Raw genomic sequence first — 20,866 nt, 5'->3', positions numbered from 1 at the left:
CACCTACTAAAACATGGAACTTAGGTTTCATATACTCCTAAATCCACCTTTACAGGATCTCTGAAATCCATTGCTTATTTGTCTGATATGTACATGAAGGAGCTTAATTATACTCATGTTCTCACCAACACAATTCTCTCTGACAAAAAGGACTCTTGCCCTGGGTAAGGATTGCTGGACAGAACATCACACATTCCCATGCAAAAAAATCTAATACAATTTTAAATTTGTAAGTGCTCACAAGCAGTAAACTATATCACACAAAATAACTCATTTTAAACTTCTTGTTGCTAAAATACCCAAAGGTCATAGTAGTCCATATACTGTGAAATTTCAGTTTTGAAAGGAATTTTCTATACTTCTATGACTCACAAAGCTATCTGAAATCACTAACTCCTGTTTGTCTCAGATTTTCATATGCACAAAACTATTGACTAAATTTCTCAGTTTTGGAAAGAAATGTTTCAAGTTGCCACAGCGATTGTCTGCTAATTATCCAGGACCATATATATGTCAGTAACATATGTTTCTCTAGAACAAGCAGATTTTCACAAATGCGCTATATAAAAGTGTTATGTAAGTTTAAATAAGTTTAGGCTTGCAAATGATCAAGTGGTCTTAGCAATTTGGTTCGTGGTGCTCCTCCTCCTGGATTAAATACTGAGACTCTACCCTACCATAGCATAAAGGAGCACTACTATATTGGATGGTTTTTGGACGTGACACAAAAATCAAGGTCCTGACATATGTGGTGAACTAAAGATCCCATGGCATTTCATATATGAATAGGGCTGTCCTATTTCCCACAAATACTAGCCAAATTCCAATTCAGGTAATTTTAGCCTAATATATCACTATATTTTAAGCTGTATAAAGTATTCTACACTTCGAGATCCTAAGCTATTTGATATGGCTCTCATGCCTTGTTAAATAGTTGACAAGTTTCACTTCACACCTGGCTGCATGTGAATTGGGGTGGGGTAGAAAAAATAAAAACAGATTTGTACATATCTATGGCCCAATCTTGCCATGTGTGTGTAAAACTCCCATTGAAAAATCAACAGGAGTGTACCTGCATGTGGACTGGAACTGGAGCGGTAATTAGTACAAACAGTTTATTTATAAAAACCCTCTGAGACCCATTTAGAGGAAAACTGATATCTATATCCTATTCAATATTTATCTTTAGCACATGTTCTGTAAGAATGAGCTGAGTTTCTGCAAGAAATCAAGTACTTCAGGATAAGAAATACTCTATTACAATCTTTCTTCATCATATTGAGGAATCATCCCTGGCTGGTATATTGATTTTGTAATGTTTAAATTAATAGAAAATAAGTAAAGTTTAGGAAAAAAACACTAGACTATGTCAAAACAGTATAAAGCTAAATGAAGTGATTTCTTATTGACTATAAAAATACATTTGCCAATAGTAAAGTTACTAAATGATTATCTAATCAAGATCACAACATGAAATAATGCTACCTCAAAAACAACATTGAAGGACCAGACATTAAGTTAAATGTAATTCTTTCATTTTGCAAGACAGATTGCCTCCATCATGTATTGGATTTCAATGGTACTTTGTCAAACAACAAACTCAGAGAACAGTAAATCCCCAGTTCACACATTTTCTGTACGAGTTGCTAAAAGAGGTTTCCACTAAGCCCATTAGTGATGACTTTACACTTGTGTTAAAAAAATATTTTATATATAGCAGTACCTAGTGTGCTAAAATGATTGCTTTGTTATAAGAGAAAGGATTCAGAAAACTGAAACAAATGTGTCTGTTCTAAAAATTGCAAGCCTTTTAGATTCAGTTCAAAGTGCTCTTCCTTCATTTATGCATTTTTGTATAAACTGGGATTTTATATTTACCTCAGCAAATCAGTCCACTAATAAGCATCAGTCATCAACACCTAAGTAAAGGCCTGCCATTTGAAACAGCTTTGATGTGACTGAAGACTCACAGTCATAAGCATGACAGAACAGCTTAGCTATTAAAATCTTTTATCTAGCAAAGCAATGTTCATCCTAATTGACTGAAATACTCTTTGAACACTATTATTGCAAGGCCACTTCCCTGCACAGTGCTTTCATATGTAACTACCTGAAATACATCCTGAGATCCAGTACAACTATATCAAATCTTATAATATTTTCTTACACACATACTTTTGTCAAGTGACCAAAACAATAAAGCTGACTTATTTTTACTACCAGTTCCTTAGTTAATTTGATACTGAAATGTACTGGGATCCACCATAGGACCTAATCACATCAGCCACACTATCAGAGGCTCATTCACCTGCACATCTACCAATGTGATATATGCCATCATGTGCTAGCAAAGACCCTCTGCCATGTACATTGGCCAAACCAGAAAGTCTCTACACAGAATAACAAATGGACACAAATCAGAGGTCAAGAATTACAATGTTCAAAAACCAGTTGGAGAAGACTTCAACCTCCTTGGTCACTCTATTACAAACCTAAAAGTCGCAATTATTCAACAAAACACATTTCAAAAACAGACTTCAACTAGAAACTGCAAAACTGGAATTAATTTTCAACATGGACACCATTAAATTAGGCTTGAATAAAGACTGGGAGTGGATGAGTCATTACACAAACTAAAATAATTTCCTCATGCTAGTTTTCCCCCTACTGTTACTCACACCTTCTTGTCAACTGTTTGAAATGGGCCATCCTGATTATCACTACAAAAGTTTTTTTTCCCTCCTGCTGATAATAGCCCACCTTATCAATTAGTCTAATTAGAGTTGGTATGGCAACACCCATATTTTCATGGTGTGTGTATAAATAAAATACATATAAAAAATCAATCTTCCTACTATATCTTCCACTGCATGCATCTGATGAAGTGGGCTTTAGCCCACGAAAGCTTATGCTCAAATAAATTTGTTAGTCTCTAAGGTGCCACAAGTACTCATTTTTATTATAAAAACTGCATGCCATTAGCTACTTCTATAGTGTTATAAAAAGGAAGTTCAAGAGAATGGACCCTTACCACATGCAATGCTGGAAATCAGTTGGGAAAACTGGATGAGAACTATCCATCTGCATTTAGTCTGACTTCCCACTGCAAGATGTACTATTCCAGGAGCTCCTTTAAGTACTGCTGCACAACTCTGGCATAATTCCAATATGACCGTTATGTCAAGCTGCCAGATAAGAATTCTGGGGCAGCTATCTGAAAACTACTTCACAAAATCTGAGCTACAAGACAACAGGGTTTTTTTGCCTAAATCATTACTAATTTTAAAGCAAGTTTTAACTCACTATAAATAAACATAACTGACAGAAAGGCAAAGCATAAAGTCATAAAAAAAGTCTGCTAGCCAACTTTTCTCTGAAATAAAATTTAAAAAAGCAAAAAGACCAACATCTGCAATATTTGTACTTAATTACTTTTCAATTTGTAATGAAAAGACTCAAACACACTAATAACTGTCAAAAAGATATTTTCCAGGTTTGTAAACAAAATGCTACTGATCTGACTTTTATCCTATATCTAATAACTTTGCCTACATTTCATTAGTGCTGTATTTTTAATAAGCCTTTCCTTATCACCACTGCTATCATTTAAGTGATAATAAATTTTTGCATCTACAAACAATGGTATCTAGAGTCCTTTATGTCAAAAAATCACCAAATTAAGTATTTACCTTGAAGGAAAAACTGAAATTTACCTCTGGTCCTCTACGTAATTTCCATATGCATTTCAAATTAATAAAATCCATATAAACTTACCTACAGTTTGGAGGAGGGTCTAATGTAATTTCTGCAAGTTCTTTCTGAATTCTTAAGAGAAAAGAAACAGAAGTTATAAAGAATACTTTTTCTTAAATGGATTTCCTCCAATTTTATGAAAAATACCTATCGTAGTTAATACTAAGATATATAGTTAGTTCTCATCTGTAAAGGAAAGTTGATGTCAAAGTTTCATAAAACTGCTTAACAAAATATTTGACAAAAGTCAGGCTGCAATGTCTTTTTTTTTTATTAAGTTTTTAATTTTCAGTTCACCCAGATCTGCTGGGAGTAAATTTGGCCCTTTATATGTTTAAACCTAAACCAAATATACATAACGCCCCCCTTTTCTTTTCTTTTTTGGTGTGACACACACAATCTAGTCAGACCTGGCTCATAGCTCTTATTTAAAAATTTTACCAGTGTTTTGTCAGAAAGGATGCTGAATGAACCAGCCTCATAAAAGGGCCAGATTATGTCTGTGGACAGGCCTATTACTGTAAAGCAATGCATACACTGAAAAAAGTGACCAATATTTTGAAGAATTAGGGGTCTAAAGATACAGACTTCATAGGATGATGTGCTGAGCACCCAGCAACTCTGAAAACAGACTCAGATAACCCAAGCACTGAGAATTCCACAGTTTGGCACATCGTAGTGAGGGCTGCATCCCTATGCCATGTCCCAGAACAGCAGCACAACTATGATCTATGGCATTATATTTCTTTATCTTCCCCACTCGTGCTGTGTCAAACCATCCCTCTTCCCCCAAATGAATTTAAAAGTGTAAAGCAGGAGTCCACCCATTAGTATAGATTTGACAGGGTAGCATGCCATCCATAGAGGCTCTCCAGAACACATACCCTGTAAACCTAGTCACATCCATCCAAAACCTGACTACAAAAGGTGTTCAACCACAGCCTGGAGAGTTTTCTGCAGCATCCAGGGGGGGAAAGGAATAATTCAACATTGCTGAATGCTTTCCCCCGTTCTAGAGATCTGGGCTAAAGCAGCAGCTATTCAATGCTTTTATCACCTCGATGAAGAAAATTGGAGTGGCCAAATTACCTTTCCCTAGGACACATGCTAAATCTTAACAACAGAGTTCAAGCCTGGCCTAAGGCACATGTGTATCTTGTGATACGCCACCACCACATATTCTATACACAAGCATGAGTAAAGAAACTGGATTTCCCCAAGGTAAACATTCAGATATATTAGAGCACTTAAGATAAAAATAAGCAATTTATTCTAATTCTAGTTCTAAGTCCTGGATGTGGAAGATAAACTCAAATGTCCAGAATCTTAAAAGTATTAGGCATTGGTACATTTATCACCACATCTCCTAGGAGCTTTAGTAGCATAAATCTCTTTTTAAACAACACATTTCAATTCCATCAACAGTCAGTGTCTATATCCCTTTTGAAAATGAGATTGCGATTTCTTAAACAGTTAGGCAATACTCAGCACAGCAATGACTAAATATTTTTTTAAAAAGTGGGCCAAAACCACTATCAATACTCCTCTTGTTCCATTAAGAATGCATTTTGTGATTCATTTGTTTGTTTGTAGCCAAAGGGTACAACCAGACTACCCGCACATCGGCGGGTATTGATCAATCTATCGGGGATTGATATATCGCATCTCATCTAGACACGATATATCGATCCCCGAACACGCTCCCATCAACTCCAGAACTCCACCAGGGCGAACAGTGGAAGTGGAGTCAATGGGGGAACCGCGGCCGTCGATCCCGTGCTGTGAGGATGGGAGGTAAGTCGAAATAAGATACGTTGACTTCAGCTATGCTATTCCCATAGCTCAAGTTGTGTATCTTACTTCAACCCCGCCCCCCAGTGTAGACCAGGCCTAAGAAGGTAAAGGAACCAGCCAAAAATAAAATGCTACCTCCTATATTAGTACTATTCTCAAATAACTTCGGGAGGATGTGTGTGCACATGTGTGTATACGGGGTTGGGGGGAAATATGCAAGAAACTTCTGCGCAAGGAGAGAAATAAAATGGGTTTGATGATTCCAATGGCTAGAGAATGTAAATACTTCACTATATTGTATATTTCAATAGATGGTATCTACCTCAATTAAAAACCATTACAATTTCTTAACTGATATTTGGAAAAAAAGTAATTAGAGAAATGCTAAAAAAAATCCACTTTAAAAAAAAGTGAGAAGTTTAAGTGGGTCACATACCAAACACTACCATTTTTTAAAAAAAATATTTGTTAGACATCTCTCCCCTTCTTCTCCCCACCTTTAAGTATTCAAAGTGCACTTGTTTTACTTTTATCCCCTAAAATTTTTTTTCCATACTTAAAATTATCCTTTTTCCAGTTCAAAATTATATAAAATCCTATTTTGCTTACAAAATTTGCACATTCCCTCATTTAGATCACATGAACACTTACATAGAAATACATAGAAAACAGAAATCTCCTTCAGTTTTGTGGCATATGTATTTTTCTCTCTGGCAAGTTTCACAGAATGGCACTGAAAATGCACCACATCTAGGACTACACAGGGGTGGGCAAACTTTTTGGCTCAAGCGCCACGTCTAGGAATAGAAATTGTATGGTGGGCCATGAACGCTCACAGAATTGGGGTTCGGGTGTGGGAGGGGGTGAAGGCTCTGGTTGGGGCCAGAAATGAGGAGCTCTGGGTGCAGGAAGGGGATCCAAGCCGGAGATGAGGAGTTTGGGGTGCAGGATGGTGCTCTGAGCTGGTACTGAGGGGTTCAACAGCAGAAGCGGGGGTCAGGGCTGGGGAAGAGGATTAGGGTGCAGGGGGATGAGGGTTGGGGCTGAGGATGAGGGGTTCATGCTGCAGCGGGGGTCAGGGCTGGGGAAGAGGATTAGGGTGCAGGGGGATGAGGGTTGGGGCTGAGGATGAGGGGTTCATGCTGCAGCGGGGGTCAGGGCTGGGGTGCAAGAAGGAGTAGGCTCCGGTTGCGGGTGCAGGCTCTGTGGTGGGGTTGGGGAGGAGGGGTTTGGGATGCAGGAGGGTGCTCTGGGCTGGGACCGAGGGCTTTGAAGGGTGGGAGGGGGATCAGGGCTGGAACAGGGGGTTGAGGCATGGGGAGAGGCTCAGAGGTGCAGGCTCTGGGTGGCGCTTACCTCGAGCAGCGGCATGTCCCTTCTCCAGCTCCTGTGTGGAGATGTGGCCAGGCAGCTCATGCAACTCCCACTGGGCATGGTTTTCAGCCAATGGTAACTGTGGGGGCGGTGCTTTGGGTGGGGGCAGCATGAAGAGCATAGCACCCTGGCTTCCCTTACACTAGGAGATGGAGGGGGGCTATGCCGCTGTTTCCGGAAGCTGCATGGAACAGCTCCCCACCCTGCTCCCCCGCTGTAGCGCCAGAGTGGGGCAAGCCCCAGACCCTGTTCCCCAGCAAGAGCTCGAGGGCCAGATTAAAACAGCTGGTGAGCTTTATAGTTTGCCCACCCCTGGACCACATCCTCATTTTGACCACCTATATACAGCAGCTGATACTTCATCGTATCACAAGACGTATGAAACATTAAGAGAATGAGAACAGACATTGCCCCATGTCCTAAACTACAAATATTCCATTTTCTGTATCCTTCTACATCTAACTTCCTCCCCTTCTTTCCAGAATGAAGACGGCAAGATGTGGATGTCTCTCCTGCCCTCACCTTGTATCAGGCCCTAGTACAATGATTAGAGTCTTCTGGTTGATGTAGATAGATCTGATTTTTTAAAAGATGCTATTAGGACAAACATGAGAATATTTGTGCGTAATTGTCTTAACTGCTATTTGTTTTGCCTTTCCTGGCCCCTAGAAGATGAGCAGAAGCAAGAATTTCATTGGAGATGAGATGGAGGGAAGAAATCACAGTACCTTGCACCTCTAGCCACAAAAATGAAACTGCACGCTACCTTGTATTTAAGTCCTGAATATGTGTTACAGTAGTAAATGTTTGAAATATAAATACCGACTGTATTTGAATTTTATTGTTGAAATTGCATGCAAATGACCAGATCATGTCCCCAAAGTCCCTATATTAATGGTCTCCTACATGTAGATCAACCTTACTACACACAGGCCGTGGTAGTGCTGCCAATACTCTGACGGTCTCCCTGGTGAGCTCATTTCAGAAACAGACAATGGAGGGGAGGCACATAATTTCTTGTTCATGATAAATCCCACGGAGTTAGTAAAGGATATACAGGCTCTAGCAGTATAACCTATTCTGCAGGAACCCTTCAATGGTGGGAAACCCTAGTAGTATGGCTTCAGTAGAGCTACAACACCTGAGAGTGGAGTGGATAATCCAGAGACAGCAGAGGCACAGGAACCAATACACAGATTGCTGTAGCCTCTGAAGGATCCCTCAGAAATCACAGGGTTTCCTTCCTCCCCCTTGGCAACTATGCCCATGGATTTTGTTGCCAACAGATTTTCTGCCCAAATGTATTTATATTTAGCAATGCCAGGCTGTATTAAATAATAAAAAAATGAAAATACATATCAGTTTTATTTATTAGTACTATTATGTTATTATTTGACTGGTGAGAGAGAGGCATGCTCTAGTAGTCAGAATCCAGGACTGGGCACCAGGAACACACAATTTGCAGCATCACTCAGCTGCTTCTTTTATGGTCTTAGAAAAGTCACAACCTCTCCCTTCGTGTTCCCCCATTTTACAAGTGGGGTAAATACTTATTTACCCTGAAAGGATTAGCTAATCTAGGACAAGCTTTTTCAAAATTAAAAATGCTGTCAAATATTATTAATAAATATGAGGCCGTGGGGAACTATTGCTGTAAGACTAGCAGGATTGCTTGCTGTCACTTGTAAAGTAAGGACTCTAGCATTTTTATGAGGAAAAGATGGAGGACTGAGTACGCTAGAGAGGCTCAGGTCCTGCTATTTATTGGCATGTAGTTATTTTTCCTAGAAACTCATTTTCTTGCTTCCATTTTTGTAGGTTATGTGCCTCCCTTCACATAAATATTAGGCAACCCAATAATCCAGACTGGAGAAAAATTTAGACCACATTTTAAAACAGGGCAAACTATTATATATTTCACTCTTTCAAAAGTTGTGACAGAACAGGGTCCTTGGAAATTGAACTAAGAATGACTGTTGAAGCAGGAGAACAGAATATATTAGGAACACTTATAAATGCCAACTTAAAAAAAATATTCATGGAGTTGTTTTCCTTTTTCAGTATTTTGTCTGTCACTTTTGGCTTGTCAAGTATAATACTTGTTGCCAAACTTCTTTAAAAATATTATATTATGGCAACCCTCTGTTATTTAGAAAGGTTATGGATGGCCCACTTCTCTATGATTGTATTTCAACAAACAAAATATCCATGACTTAGTTGATGTTTTAATATCTTTCTAGAAACAAAAGGCTACATAACTCAGTTTCATAAATTCACAATTCAACATAAAAATTTGCAGACTAAAGACAAAATGACAGGTTTTAAACTAGCAACCTCAAGAGCAGAGAGCCCATCAGAATACTATTTTTATCTGTTAAGCTATTATGCTAAGCAAGAATGGATACACTTCTCTCAATCCAAAGGTCGTGCTAAGATTTGCTATTTAAGACATAAGATACCTTCTCTTTTTAAGGACAGCAATTCAGTTGATGTCTGACCTGTAATTATGATGTGCAGTGTGAGTTTTTCAATCCTGACAGGTAAGGAAGGTTACTATTTAAGGTGACACCCCCTGGGTAAGACAAACTGAAAAAATGGTACACAATATGACTTATATACTGTAAGCTATTACCTGTGTAGCAACTAACCCTAGAAGTAGTCACATTGAAGGACACTGCAATATGAAAGGTCGCAATAGTATTCTGCCTTTTTGATGCATCTAAATCAGTACTTGCACTGATGAGAATAGCAGAAAGTCTATATTTTTTAAACAAAATCAGGCCTTAGTTACTGGTTAATATTCAGTCTAAGGAAGCAAAAGATATTCTGTTCTGTCCAGGTATTTCTATCGCACTAATAGCTATGGTTTCTGGGCATCTTAGATGCCTTATCAGCTGACCCACATATCCCAAACTTATCACTCTTCTACTGGAACCACACAAAGAAACCCACTAAATGAAGGTGAGGAGAAAAAAGAAAAAGGAAAAATAGAAAAACAAGTCAACACAGAATGCTGACAGAAGAAAACTCAAAGTAAGATGAACATTCTATGATTGCAACATTTGCAATTAAATTAATTACCAAAAACTAATTAAAAAGAAAGTTGATAATGCAACATAACTAACAAAACTCAGGAATACAGTGAAGCACAAAATGCCTCACACTTCCCTCAAAATCAAGCCATTTTAGGGAGCATTAAATTGCCAAGGTAGCGTCCTACAGAGACTATATATTATAGAACATCTTGGAGCACATTTCACACGTAACTGAACATTTCCTTCTATTGATTTATATAAAAAACTAATATTGCTGAAGTGACTTTTATAAGTGAAATTACTTTGAGAGTCAAATTTATAAACACACAGCAAGAAAACTCATATTACAATTCCTTAGATCTTAATTATAATCTGAGATACACGGGGTAATTATTCAGGATAATGTATCTAAAAAAAAAAAAAAATTGCTACTACACTTCCACATGCACAAATAGATTTTTCAAGGGTGTGACAATGCATGACTTCCAAACTCAGATCAGAATGAAGCCTGTAGTCTATAATTTAGCACTTGGAATAAGACTAAGCTCCAGAGTTGTATTAGTTTTCCAGTGCTGTCTAATAGCAATAATGCATGTAAAAGCTGGATGCTTTAAATTATTCTACCAATTTCAATTGTGTTGATCCCTGAATTATTTTAGAGTTACTAAAAACAGTTACTGAATGAAATTCTGTCCATTATGCAAACATTATTGGGATTTTAGAGTAATGACTGGATTCAGTGGGGTTACATGTACGTAACAGAGAGCAGAAATTGGTTTCCGCAAAACGTGTGTGCAGTCTTTCTTCACAATCAACTGGTAAAAAACTCACTATTAATTTTGAAGAGGTGAACATTTCAAGTAAATTGCTATACCTTTAATCCTGCAAGCAGTCCTGTTAAGTCGTGTTTACAGAAACACCCTCTAAGGCAAAGTTTTTCAAAGTTCGGGTCACAATCCAGTACTGGGTCGCCTTGCTCAGCACCCAGGAATCCTAGTGGCGCTGGTCAGCACCACTGATTAGGATGTTAAAAGTCCCATTGGTGGTGCTGCCCAGTTAAGGCAGGCTACTGCCTACTTGTCCCAACACTGAGCTGCACCCTGCAAGTGGGCAGCGGCGCGTCTGCCCTCTAGGCAGGGGGACCACAGGCTCTGGTTGCTGCCCCTGCCCTGAGCACCAGCTTCAGCCAATGGGAGCTGGGGGGGACAGTACCTGCAGGCGAGAGCCATGCAGAGCCGCTTGCATGCCTCCACCTAGGAGGCAGACCTGCTGCTGGCCGCTTCCAGGTGCGGCACAGTCTGTGGTGTGAGGACAGGCGGGAAGCCTGCCACTGCATCACTGACCAGGAATCACCAGAGGTAAGTTCATGACCCAACCCAGCGCTCCAAACCCCTGCCACAGCCCTGAGCCCCCTAAACCCAGAACCCCTTCTTGCACACCAAACCCCTCATACCTGGCCTCATCCCAGAGCCTGCACCTCCAGCCCAGAGCCCTGACCCCCTCCCACACCCCAACCCCCTGCCCCAGCCCTAAGCCCCCCAATCTAGAGCCCCTCCTGCACCTCAAATCTCTCATCCCCAGCCCCACCTCAGAGCCTGCACCCCAGGCCCAGAGCCCTGACCCCTTAGAATCATAGACTATCAGGGTTGGAAGGGACCTAAGGAGATCATCTAGTCCAACCCCCTGCTCAATCCCCAGACAGATTTTTACCCCAGTTCCCTAAATGGCCCCCTCAAGCGTTGAGCTCACAACCCTGGGGTTAGCAGGCCAATGCTCAAACCACTGAGCTATCCCTCCACCCTCCCCTGTGTAGAGATATTAAAGAAGGTACTAACAGTGATTCCCCGAAGTGACAGTGACCTCCCAGTTTCACCAAGTACAAAAATCTTTTAGTTCTTCTGTTAAAACTTGTAAGCTAATGTCTGCAGGAACCATTGATTGTATCTGTCCTGTGAAAGATACTTTCTATTACTATGTAAAACTTACAAACAAGTTAAGTGACTTTTTTCTTGAAGTAAACACTATGGTAGCCTTAAGCTGTAATTGATACAATGGAAACAAACAGACCCCCACCCTCTGCGATTACAGGGCCGGGAGTCTCATAGGAATTAAACACACACACCCCGAAAGTGGTGGAGACAGTAAATTAAAATATGGTTAAGATATGGAACGTATATTGATGAATGCTTGATACACATGAATGGTGAGGGAGGTACCAGCCTAGAAAGGGAGTATCCATCGGCCGAAGAATGTGTCAAGTGGACCACCAGACAACCCTCAGAGGGTAAACTGGGATCCACTCCAACACCTGGAAGGATGAGAACAGTGTGGCGCCACCAGGAATGTGCCATCTGCTGATTGAGTCAGCAATAGCAGGATGAAACAGCTCCCATAGACTAACATAGGAATTAATTCCTATAAGAATGAACTCCAAAAACTGAGGACTTTGAGTCTCTGGTTCTGCTGCCAACCTCCAGGAGCATCAGGTGCATCTGACACAGACTCGCCTCCATCCTCGTGACCAAGATACTTGGCATGAGCAACTTCTAGGCTGCTAACTATAACACCTATACAGAACTTGAATGAATGACTGTGTGTGAATGACTGTGTGTGTGTGTATATATAAAGAATAAGTAGTGATAGGAATAAGTAGTTAAACAACATTGTTTGCTTTATTATTATATTTACAATAAATGTGGCATCTTTGCCTTATCCCTCTTAATAAGATCCTGCTGGTTTTAATTCTATCAGTATAACACCTGCACCTTGACCCCCCTCCCCCAGCCCAGAGCCTCCCCCCACACTATGAATCCCTCATTCCTGGCCCCACCCTGCAGCCCTCACCCTCGCATCCCAACCCTCTGCCCCAGGCCTGAGCCTCTTCCACAATCCAAACCCTTCATACCCCAGCTTCACTGGGTCACAAGCACCACCAATTTTCTTCAAGTGGATCCCCAGAAAAAAAGTTTGAAAACCACTGCTGTAAGGTGTTTGTCTTAATATCACATATTGAAAGGTAAGTACCTTTCAAATTTCCTTTCCGCCCCGCCTCAAGCTACTCCTTGCAAGTGGTAAATAAAAAGGCAACAGGACACTTTAGAAGTCTACATTCTTCTCCACATTCTTAAAAAACATTCCAACGGATTTTCACATATGTTTAAAATAGTCACCTTATCAAGCTAAGAACTTGTATATTAAATTTTCAGCCTAATTAATTCGTAAGTGGAGTTACGAGCCATTGAAAATGGGGTTTGGATAAGAAAGTAGAAACAATTTTAACTGAAGTGACTATGCAGTTACTAATGTTGATAAGACCAACATCTAAATAAGTCTCTTATTACTTTACAGAAATATTAAACTATAAATATATTTAAACATATCCAAACACTTAAATATAGTTCTTGGAAAACACATTTCAACATTCATAATTTTTTTTTATATGACTATACATGTAAAACAGCAGTTTTACAATCTGACTGGCAAACGTATCTGTCTGCAATTGCAATACTTAGTTTCAGCAGAAACCACAAGCAGATATGATTAAATTTTAAAAGGTTTAAGTAATTTTATCATTGCTAAATGCATGTTAATAAGAGCTCTCAGCTTTGAAGACACAAAACTAAGAATAATAGCCCAACTTCTGACATCATTAATTTTTTAATACTGTAGTGTCCACAAGCCCCAGTCAGAATCATGCTATCATTGTTCTGGGCACTGTACAAACACAGGAATATGCAGGCTCTGTTCTAAAAAGGCTACAAGACAACAAGTATATGCAACTATAGGAGATGATTTGTGAGCATGGGCAAGGTTAGAAGTAGTAGCAACTACAAAGACCAGGTATTTGCACAATTTGAGAGTTCTAAGTTATTAACAATCATTCTCCTCCCTTTAGTTATAAAATATTAAAAGTTAAATATTAGTAATCCCCACTGATCCTCTGCCAACTGATAATGGCTAGATAATCTTCTGTAAGAATCATGGTAGAAGTGGACCTTGAGGAAAGATGTGAAAGGCAGGGGAGGGAAGAGGGCATTGGCTCCACAGGCTACATAAAGGAAGATTATCCTTGAATAAAACGGAAGCATGAAGATACGCAGAAAAATGGACAAAATGAGTGATCAATACTGGCATCACTGGCAGGATGGAGAGTGATCCATTAAGATACAGGAGTGGATATGAAGGGAAGTTTAGATCTGTGAGGCTGATACAAAAATTATGTACTATCAAGTCAAGGTAAGGTAAAATGTATGAATTAAAATGTACACACACTAGTATTTGCAGCCTAGTGCCACATACCATATTTACAGGAAACTCCAAATGAATGCAATGTGGGCCTGATTCTCCTCTCCTTTATACTAGTTTTACAACAGTAACTCCTAATTTAGACTGGTGTAAGTTTGTGAAGAATCAGGCTCAGAGTTCTGCATGAGTTAAGTCTGCAAATTTGGGTTCTATATAAAAACTCTTTTAAATTTGCACTATATTTAGGTTCCCTTTAATAGGTTTTGAACATTGCTGCCCAAAATAATGCTGATGTGACAGAGCTTCCTCTGCATAGTCCGGGCATGCCAATGAACCAGTGACTGATGTGACAGCATGAGGTCACTTAAATAGCTATTTTCCAATTCTACCAGTCCTCTCCGGAAGGGGGGGGGGGGAGAATCAAAAAACAGAATTAAGACATACCATGGTTTTATATAATGAAACAAAAACACTTGTTCATTCCATCATTTCTGACTTGACCATCTGGGACAAGAAAATGCAGTACTTTCTAGTGATAGGTATTACAGTAGTCTCCCAGCACACTGAATTACTGACTTGTCTGAAACATTTATGGTTAATTAACTCTAAGTTACACTGACAAGTTTCTCTCTCTCTTATGCACACACTTCACAAGAATACAAAAAACTGCCCAAGTTATACTAAGAATAAAACAGTGTCAGTTTCTATCATGCAAGCTAATATTAAACCCAGGTGAAAACAAACCAGTCTGTCAAAATAAATAAATAAAGCAGCAGCAGCATACAGGTCATTTTGGGACTCCAATCAAAGAACTAACGTACAGATTCAATCATACTGTAATAAAACAATGAATTAGGCTGATGCCCATCTTTACAAAAAAAAGGCTACAAAGATCAGGGTACCTTTTAGCACTAGTTGATAGTTTAGCGGCTGTTTTGCTAGAGATCTTGCCCTCCTTCTTCTTGGGTTGAACCTGCTCCCTTTCTTGCTCTTGCTGAACACCCTCACGTTGATCTCCATCAGAGCTGCCTCCACTAGTGCTTGGGCTATCATCAACTCTTTGCCCTTCAGTGGACATTTTAGACTCTGGGCTAAAAAAGACAAAGGCAAGTAAGGAGCCTTTTCTTAAGATGTCTGATAGTATTGTTACTGACTTTTTTTTTAATAGAGATAAACGGTGAAAAAAATCACTTAATACAGTACACTTTATATTGCACTGTTTTAGTCTGCAGTATTGAAGAATCTAGTCATAAATGTCTATACAGTAACTCAAAAGATGGTGTAAAATGACTAACTAAAAAGTATACAACAAAATATGAAAAACCCTTTTACATACATGAAAGATATCTAAAGGGAGAGAACATTAATTCTGGGTAAGTGGAAAATAAAACAGAATGAGTAAGACAATCCAGTGTTAATGGAGTGGATAGCTCAAGGGATTGGTGATGGGATGAAGAGTCTTTTACCTCTAGGACACTGGTTCAAATCAGGCCCCTTTTGTTAGTAACTGGAAGTTATTACGATTTTAAGACCATTCATTAGCCCACACATAAGAAGTCTGGGCTAACTCCAACTCCCAGTGGATGGGTTTCCACTTTATAGAATTCACATTTTGGTTGGCACACTTGATGGAGAAAGTTCTGTTTCTATGTCCTTTTAAGCCTAACCTTTCGTAGCTAGAGATGATACTCCCACACCAGGGAGTAAGCACATTAGTGGGGAAACAAAAAGATCTGCATTGCTGAAGCCTGTTTATGAGCAGAGGAGATCAGACTATAAAACTGTCAATGAACACTAGTCACCGAGAAATCTAACTTTATCTCAATATATTTCATATGTTTAGTTCTCAGACTTGTAATATTTAGCTATAGTCTTCTTTTCTTCCTTCACTTTAATCACTGCATTTCTTCAACTATAGACTGTTTAAATTAAAATGGTTGTAGTCAATATTATGATTTCTCTGTTGTAAATTAAGGCTTTTTCTTGGGGGTTAAATCTAAGATTGCCAGATGAGGTGGCACTGATTGCTAACTGAATCTATACGAAATCTGAATCAACACTAGAAGGCCCTTTACCTCAGTGACATCACTATGTTCTTTTTGTGATATTTTATTAAAAGAACAACTTTAACACCACACAGGGCCAACTTTTGCTCAGTTACATCTGTGCAGCCTACATGAACTCAATGGAATTGTACAGATGTAATTAACATCAGAATCTGATCTACAGTGTACAATGAGGTTTATGTTCAATATTGTTTTAGTCTGTGAACTTTGACTCGTTTATCCTTTTAGCCATACACAGAAACCATATGCAGAACACTAGTTACAGAAAATTGTACATCTCAATTATAATATATTGCAATTTTCTCTCAAGAGCCTAAATCAGGATTCCAGACTGACTCTAAAACAGCAGTTCTCAAACTGTGGGTCAGGACCCCAAAGTGGGTCACAACCTCATTTTAAAGGGGTCACGAGAGTGGGCGTTAGACTTGCTTGGGCCAAAGCCCAAGCCCAAGCCCCACCATCTGGGGCCAAAGCCTGAGGGCTTTAGCCCTGAGTGGCGGGGCTCAGGTTACAGGCCCCATCCCCCCACCTATGTCTGAAGCCCTCAGACTTTGCCTCTGCCACACAGGACAGTGGAGTTCAGGCAGGCTCAGGCTTCGGCCCCCCCTCCGCAGGTTGTGTAGTAATTTGTTGTCAGAAGGGGGCTGCACTGCAGTGAAGTTTGAGAACTCCTGCTCTAAAAAATATGATGTAAGATTTGTGATAGTTTGCTCAAATAACCCACTAAAAGTTTAAGAGTTTGTAACTGAACATTAGGATGCAAATCTTCTATCCAGACAGTACTGCCACCGCATATATGGAAAGAGGGCAGTGGAAAGAAGAAAAAACTTCAGTGTCACTGAGGTAACATTGGAAGAAGAAGAAAAAAAAAAAGCAAAGCAAACAAAGGACCAAAAATTGTTTAGTTGCATACTGAAAAGAAGAATGTTCTGCAGTTAGAAGCATTACCAAAATCTTAAATTTATCAAAAATAGTACATACGTTGCTTAAATAATGGTCTCCAATGAGAGCCCGATACTGTATTAGTCATTTGAATAAATCCTAATGACTTTCATTTGAATTAAGTCCCTCTGCTTAATTTATATGACTGTTTATCAAAAAACAGTTAAGGTTTGGAGGGGTGAGATTCAGAATTCTTAGAGAGAACACCAGTTGATAATGATGGAAGCTAGAATAGATTAACCTTAATCAGTATCAGCTCTTTTTTCGTTTTGATTATGAAAATGGTTATATTGTACAGACAGTGTTGCACTTAAGAATGGAAAATGATGCATTATTTACTTCTACAGTTAAGAGTAAACAATTCTTTTATTTCTTAATTTTTTCCTACAGCAGAAACCTAACATTGTCTTTTCCATATTTCACATTTTACACAAGTTAATCTTTACGTATCTACATTCCAGTTGTCAAGTCTTAAAGGAGAAAAATAAAGCTTTAATTTAATAAACACAAGCTACTGTATATACTGATAGCAGCAAGATTGAGTTACAATTATTAAATGAGACAAGGTGGGTGAGGTAATATCTTTCATTGGACCAACTTCTGTTGATGAGAGACAAGTTAAAAAATTCTCACCCACCTTGTCTCTCCAATATCCTGGGACCAATATTGCTACAGCTACACGGCATACAATTATTAGTTGCACATTTTGACTTTGCAGCTAGGTATAGATATATTTTCTGTTTCTATACAGAGGTAAAACAATCTAATATTTCCTTAAAACATTTAAGATATTCTTTATTTGCCCTGCAAGTTCGGATATTGATCTCCCATTAACAATTAATTTTAGAATGAGAGGATTATCCATACAACATACGTATACTTTCTAACTGTTGGCCAAAAAAAATCAGCAACATTTTTTAATTAAGCTTATGTCCACAGAAGGTCTGCTGTGGATGATTCTGCTATAAATATTACTATTGTCCAAGAACTGCTGTACTCACTTCGTGAGTTCAGGTTACTACCCAACAGATATATGCAGAAACAGTAGCCTATAGTGTATAATTACTGTAACAAGTAATGCCAGCTTTTACAACACAAAAATGTTTATATCTGTCATTTAACGTCTGGCTATTTTCTTATTTCACTCTCTCAGAGGCAAATATTTTCCATACTCTCCCTTTTATTTTATTTAAATAAAAATCAAGTTATATTTTATTTAAGCATTGAAAGCTAAATTTAACCTTCATAAAAGGATATTTAAAAGGGTCTGTGAAGTCAGACCTTCAAATATGTGGCCAAAAGAAGAAAAACAAGGAACAACAAGAGAGTGGAAACATCAACAGGGGGATGACGTGGGAAAACATTTCAGTGCAATTACACAAACACACACACAAAATATTTCTTGAAGCCAAATATCCCCAAGACTCATCTCAGTGCAAAGAGAAAAGCAAAAGACTGTGCCCAATTCTCTGGACTGCTAAATTATGCCACATTCAAAATTTAAACCCTCTGCTCCCCTTGTGTTATGAGAACTGGATGGAGGGAATAGAAGGGGGATTAAAACTATTTCCCTGAACACATCATGGTTCTTCAGAGACCTTGGTATCAAACCCCATCTATAAATTTAAAGTCAAACATGTTCAAGAGAACCTACTTCTTCCATTTATCCCATGCTTCCCCTCCCCCCAAAAAATCCAAACAAACAGTAGCAGCTAGGGAAAGAGATCCTGGCAATGTGCAGACAGGTCCTGAGGGCAGCTGAGCCAGTGATGAGATCTTTCTAAAGCTGCCTTAATTCCTATAAGCAAAGATAAATTGAACTTTTCTGCTGGGTCCATGAAAAGAAGCAGCAGGAGCAGCCACCTCACTTGATCTTCATTAGAAACCATAAAGGGCAAAAAGATCAAAACATTTCAGGAGAGAAAACAGGAGGAGTCTGATTTCTAGCCAGCCAGGACAGTGTCTATGGTTGAGAGAGGAACCCAGCAAGAAATAAAAAGCTGCCGCTGCAGCTCTAGACTGAAACACACACACACACCCCTTGCCTATTTTCCTGCTGCCTGGAGGGGGAGGGGAAGGCACATGTCATAGAGACACAATGTGCAATAATTATGCAGTACTAGAAGATAGCAGGAGACTGAAACAGGCACTTTCCAAAATGACATTATCCTGCACTTTCCAGATACTTTGTGTGGAGGAGGACAGCAATAGGGAGAAGGTAGAAAGAGAGAGGATGAAAGGAAAAGGATTGGGATGAGAAATAGGTGACAGTGGATGATGGAAGGAGAAGACTTTGTACGGAAGGCACAGGGGTTATAGGAGGAAGATATGAGTGTTGGGCAAAATGAGCTAAGGGATTACTTTGCTCCTGTCATCGTGCAGTGGGATGGTTTAGATCCATCTCTGCTAGAGAGGGGGCTGTTGCATAGGGTACAATTCCTTACTCTGAAACCAGTCCTTGCTTGTATTTACCAATTCCCATCCTTATATATTTCTGGAATGGGGAGGGGTTTCTCCCCATCCCACTCCTCAGGGGCAAGGGATTATAACAATGATAACTGGGAGATAAGGGGATAATGGGGGAAGGAATTATCTGACCCCTCTACGTGTTTGTGCATGAATGCAGAGAGAGGATAAAGGGTGTTTAAGAGCAGGGTACTAAGGAGAGCAAAGGGTATTTCTAGGAGATAGAATGATAATGGAGAGGAGAGCAAAAGATACACAAGTACTGGTGGGGATACAGGGATGATAAGAAGGGCAAAAGAAGGTGGCCTTTGCCTGTGAGGGGGAGTATTGTAGGGGACAGTGAAGGAGGTATTGCTGGAAGATGCAGGTGTTCTCATAGAAAGACAGAGAGAAGGCATTTCTAGGACCCCAGGAGAGGAACAGAGGGAGGAGGGATGTGGGGGGGGGAAGGTGAAAAGGGGGAACTGATGGGGCTAGGTCAGGGTATGTGATGGGGGAAAGGGTGGCAGGGGGATGGATGGGGCTATTGCAATGAGATGTGGTGGGGTGTCAGGGCAGGTGGATGTGGTAGGAGTGAGAGGGGGGACATGAGGGGTTTGGGGAGCTGTGGGATGGATGTAGCTGGGGCAGAGGACATGGGGATGGATAGACAAAGTTGGCTGAGGGACACAGGTTCAGACAGATGGACAGGTCAGGGAATGTGGTAAGGGTAGGAGAACAGATGGACGGGGGCTGGGGAGAGAGGTAGGGAGGATGTAGGGATTGGTGGGGCTACGGCTGGGGGACCTGGGGATGGATGGATAGGGCAGGGGGATGGGATGAGGAGGTGGCAAGGGCATAGGGATAGATGGGGCTATGGAAAGGAGATAGGGTGGGGGTCCCAAGGGAACAGGGGGACAAGTGGGGGATGGGGAGGTAGAGGAATGGGCTAGGAAGGAGGTGGTGGTGCCAAGGGGTAGGGGAACTAGGCAGGGGGAGCAGGAGGTTGGGGAGCAGGCAGTGCCGGGGTAGAGGAATGGGGCAGGGGGCTGGGAGGAGCAGGGAGGATGTGGTAGAGGGGACAAGCACTGGTGGGGGCAGCTGGATGTGGGGGGTGTAAGGTGGCGAGGGCAGGAATTGCTGGGGATAAAAGGGATGAGTGTGGGGGCAGGAGGGCACAAGGGAACAGGCGATGCCCTGGGTGGGGCGCGG

General features: G+C 40.2%; 1 protein-coding gene across 2 annotated transcripts in view; it reads right to left on the bottom strand.

Annotated features, from left to right (window-relative positions):
• LOC116825289 (ubiquitin-conjugating enzyme E2 E2) overlaps nucleotides 1-15,303 on the bottom strand; it is a 330,842-nt gene extending 315,539 nt beyond the window's left edge. Inside the window, exons 1-2 of one of the 2 annotated variants that reach the window (XM_032781177.2) lie at nucleotides 15,104-15,303; nucleotides 3,775-3,825 (exon numbers count right to left, since the gene is read on the bottom strand). In XM_032781177.2, the coding sequence (XP_032637068.1) occupies nucleotides 3,775-3,825; nucleotides 15,104-15,279 (227 nt within the window). In that variant the 5' untranslated portion in view covers nucleotides 15,280-15,303. The remainder of the gene's footprint in view (nucleotides 1-3,774; nucleotides 3,826-15,103) is intronic. The other variant, XM_032781178.2, reaches the window with a different exon arrangement.
• Nucleotides 15,304-20,866: the final 5,563 nt, after the last annotated feature.

Source organism: Chelonoidis abingdonii, chromosome 2, assembly GCF_003597395.2.
Source record: "Chelonoidis abingdonii isolate Lonesome George chromosome 2, CheloAbing_2.0, whole genome shotgun sequence".
Classification (NCBI taxonomy): Eukaryota; Metazoa; Chordata; order Testudines; family Testudinidae; genus Chelonoidis; species Chelonoidis abingdonii.
The sequence above is the reverse complement of the archived record's forward strand: the minus strand, read 5'-3'. Positions and strand labels throughout refer to the sequence as shown.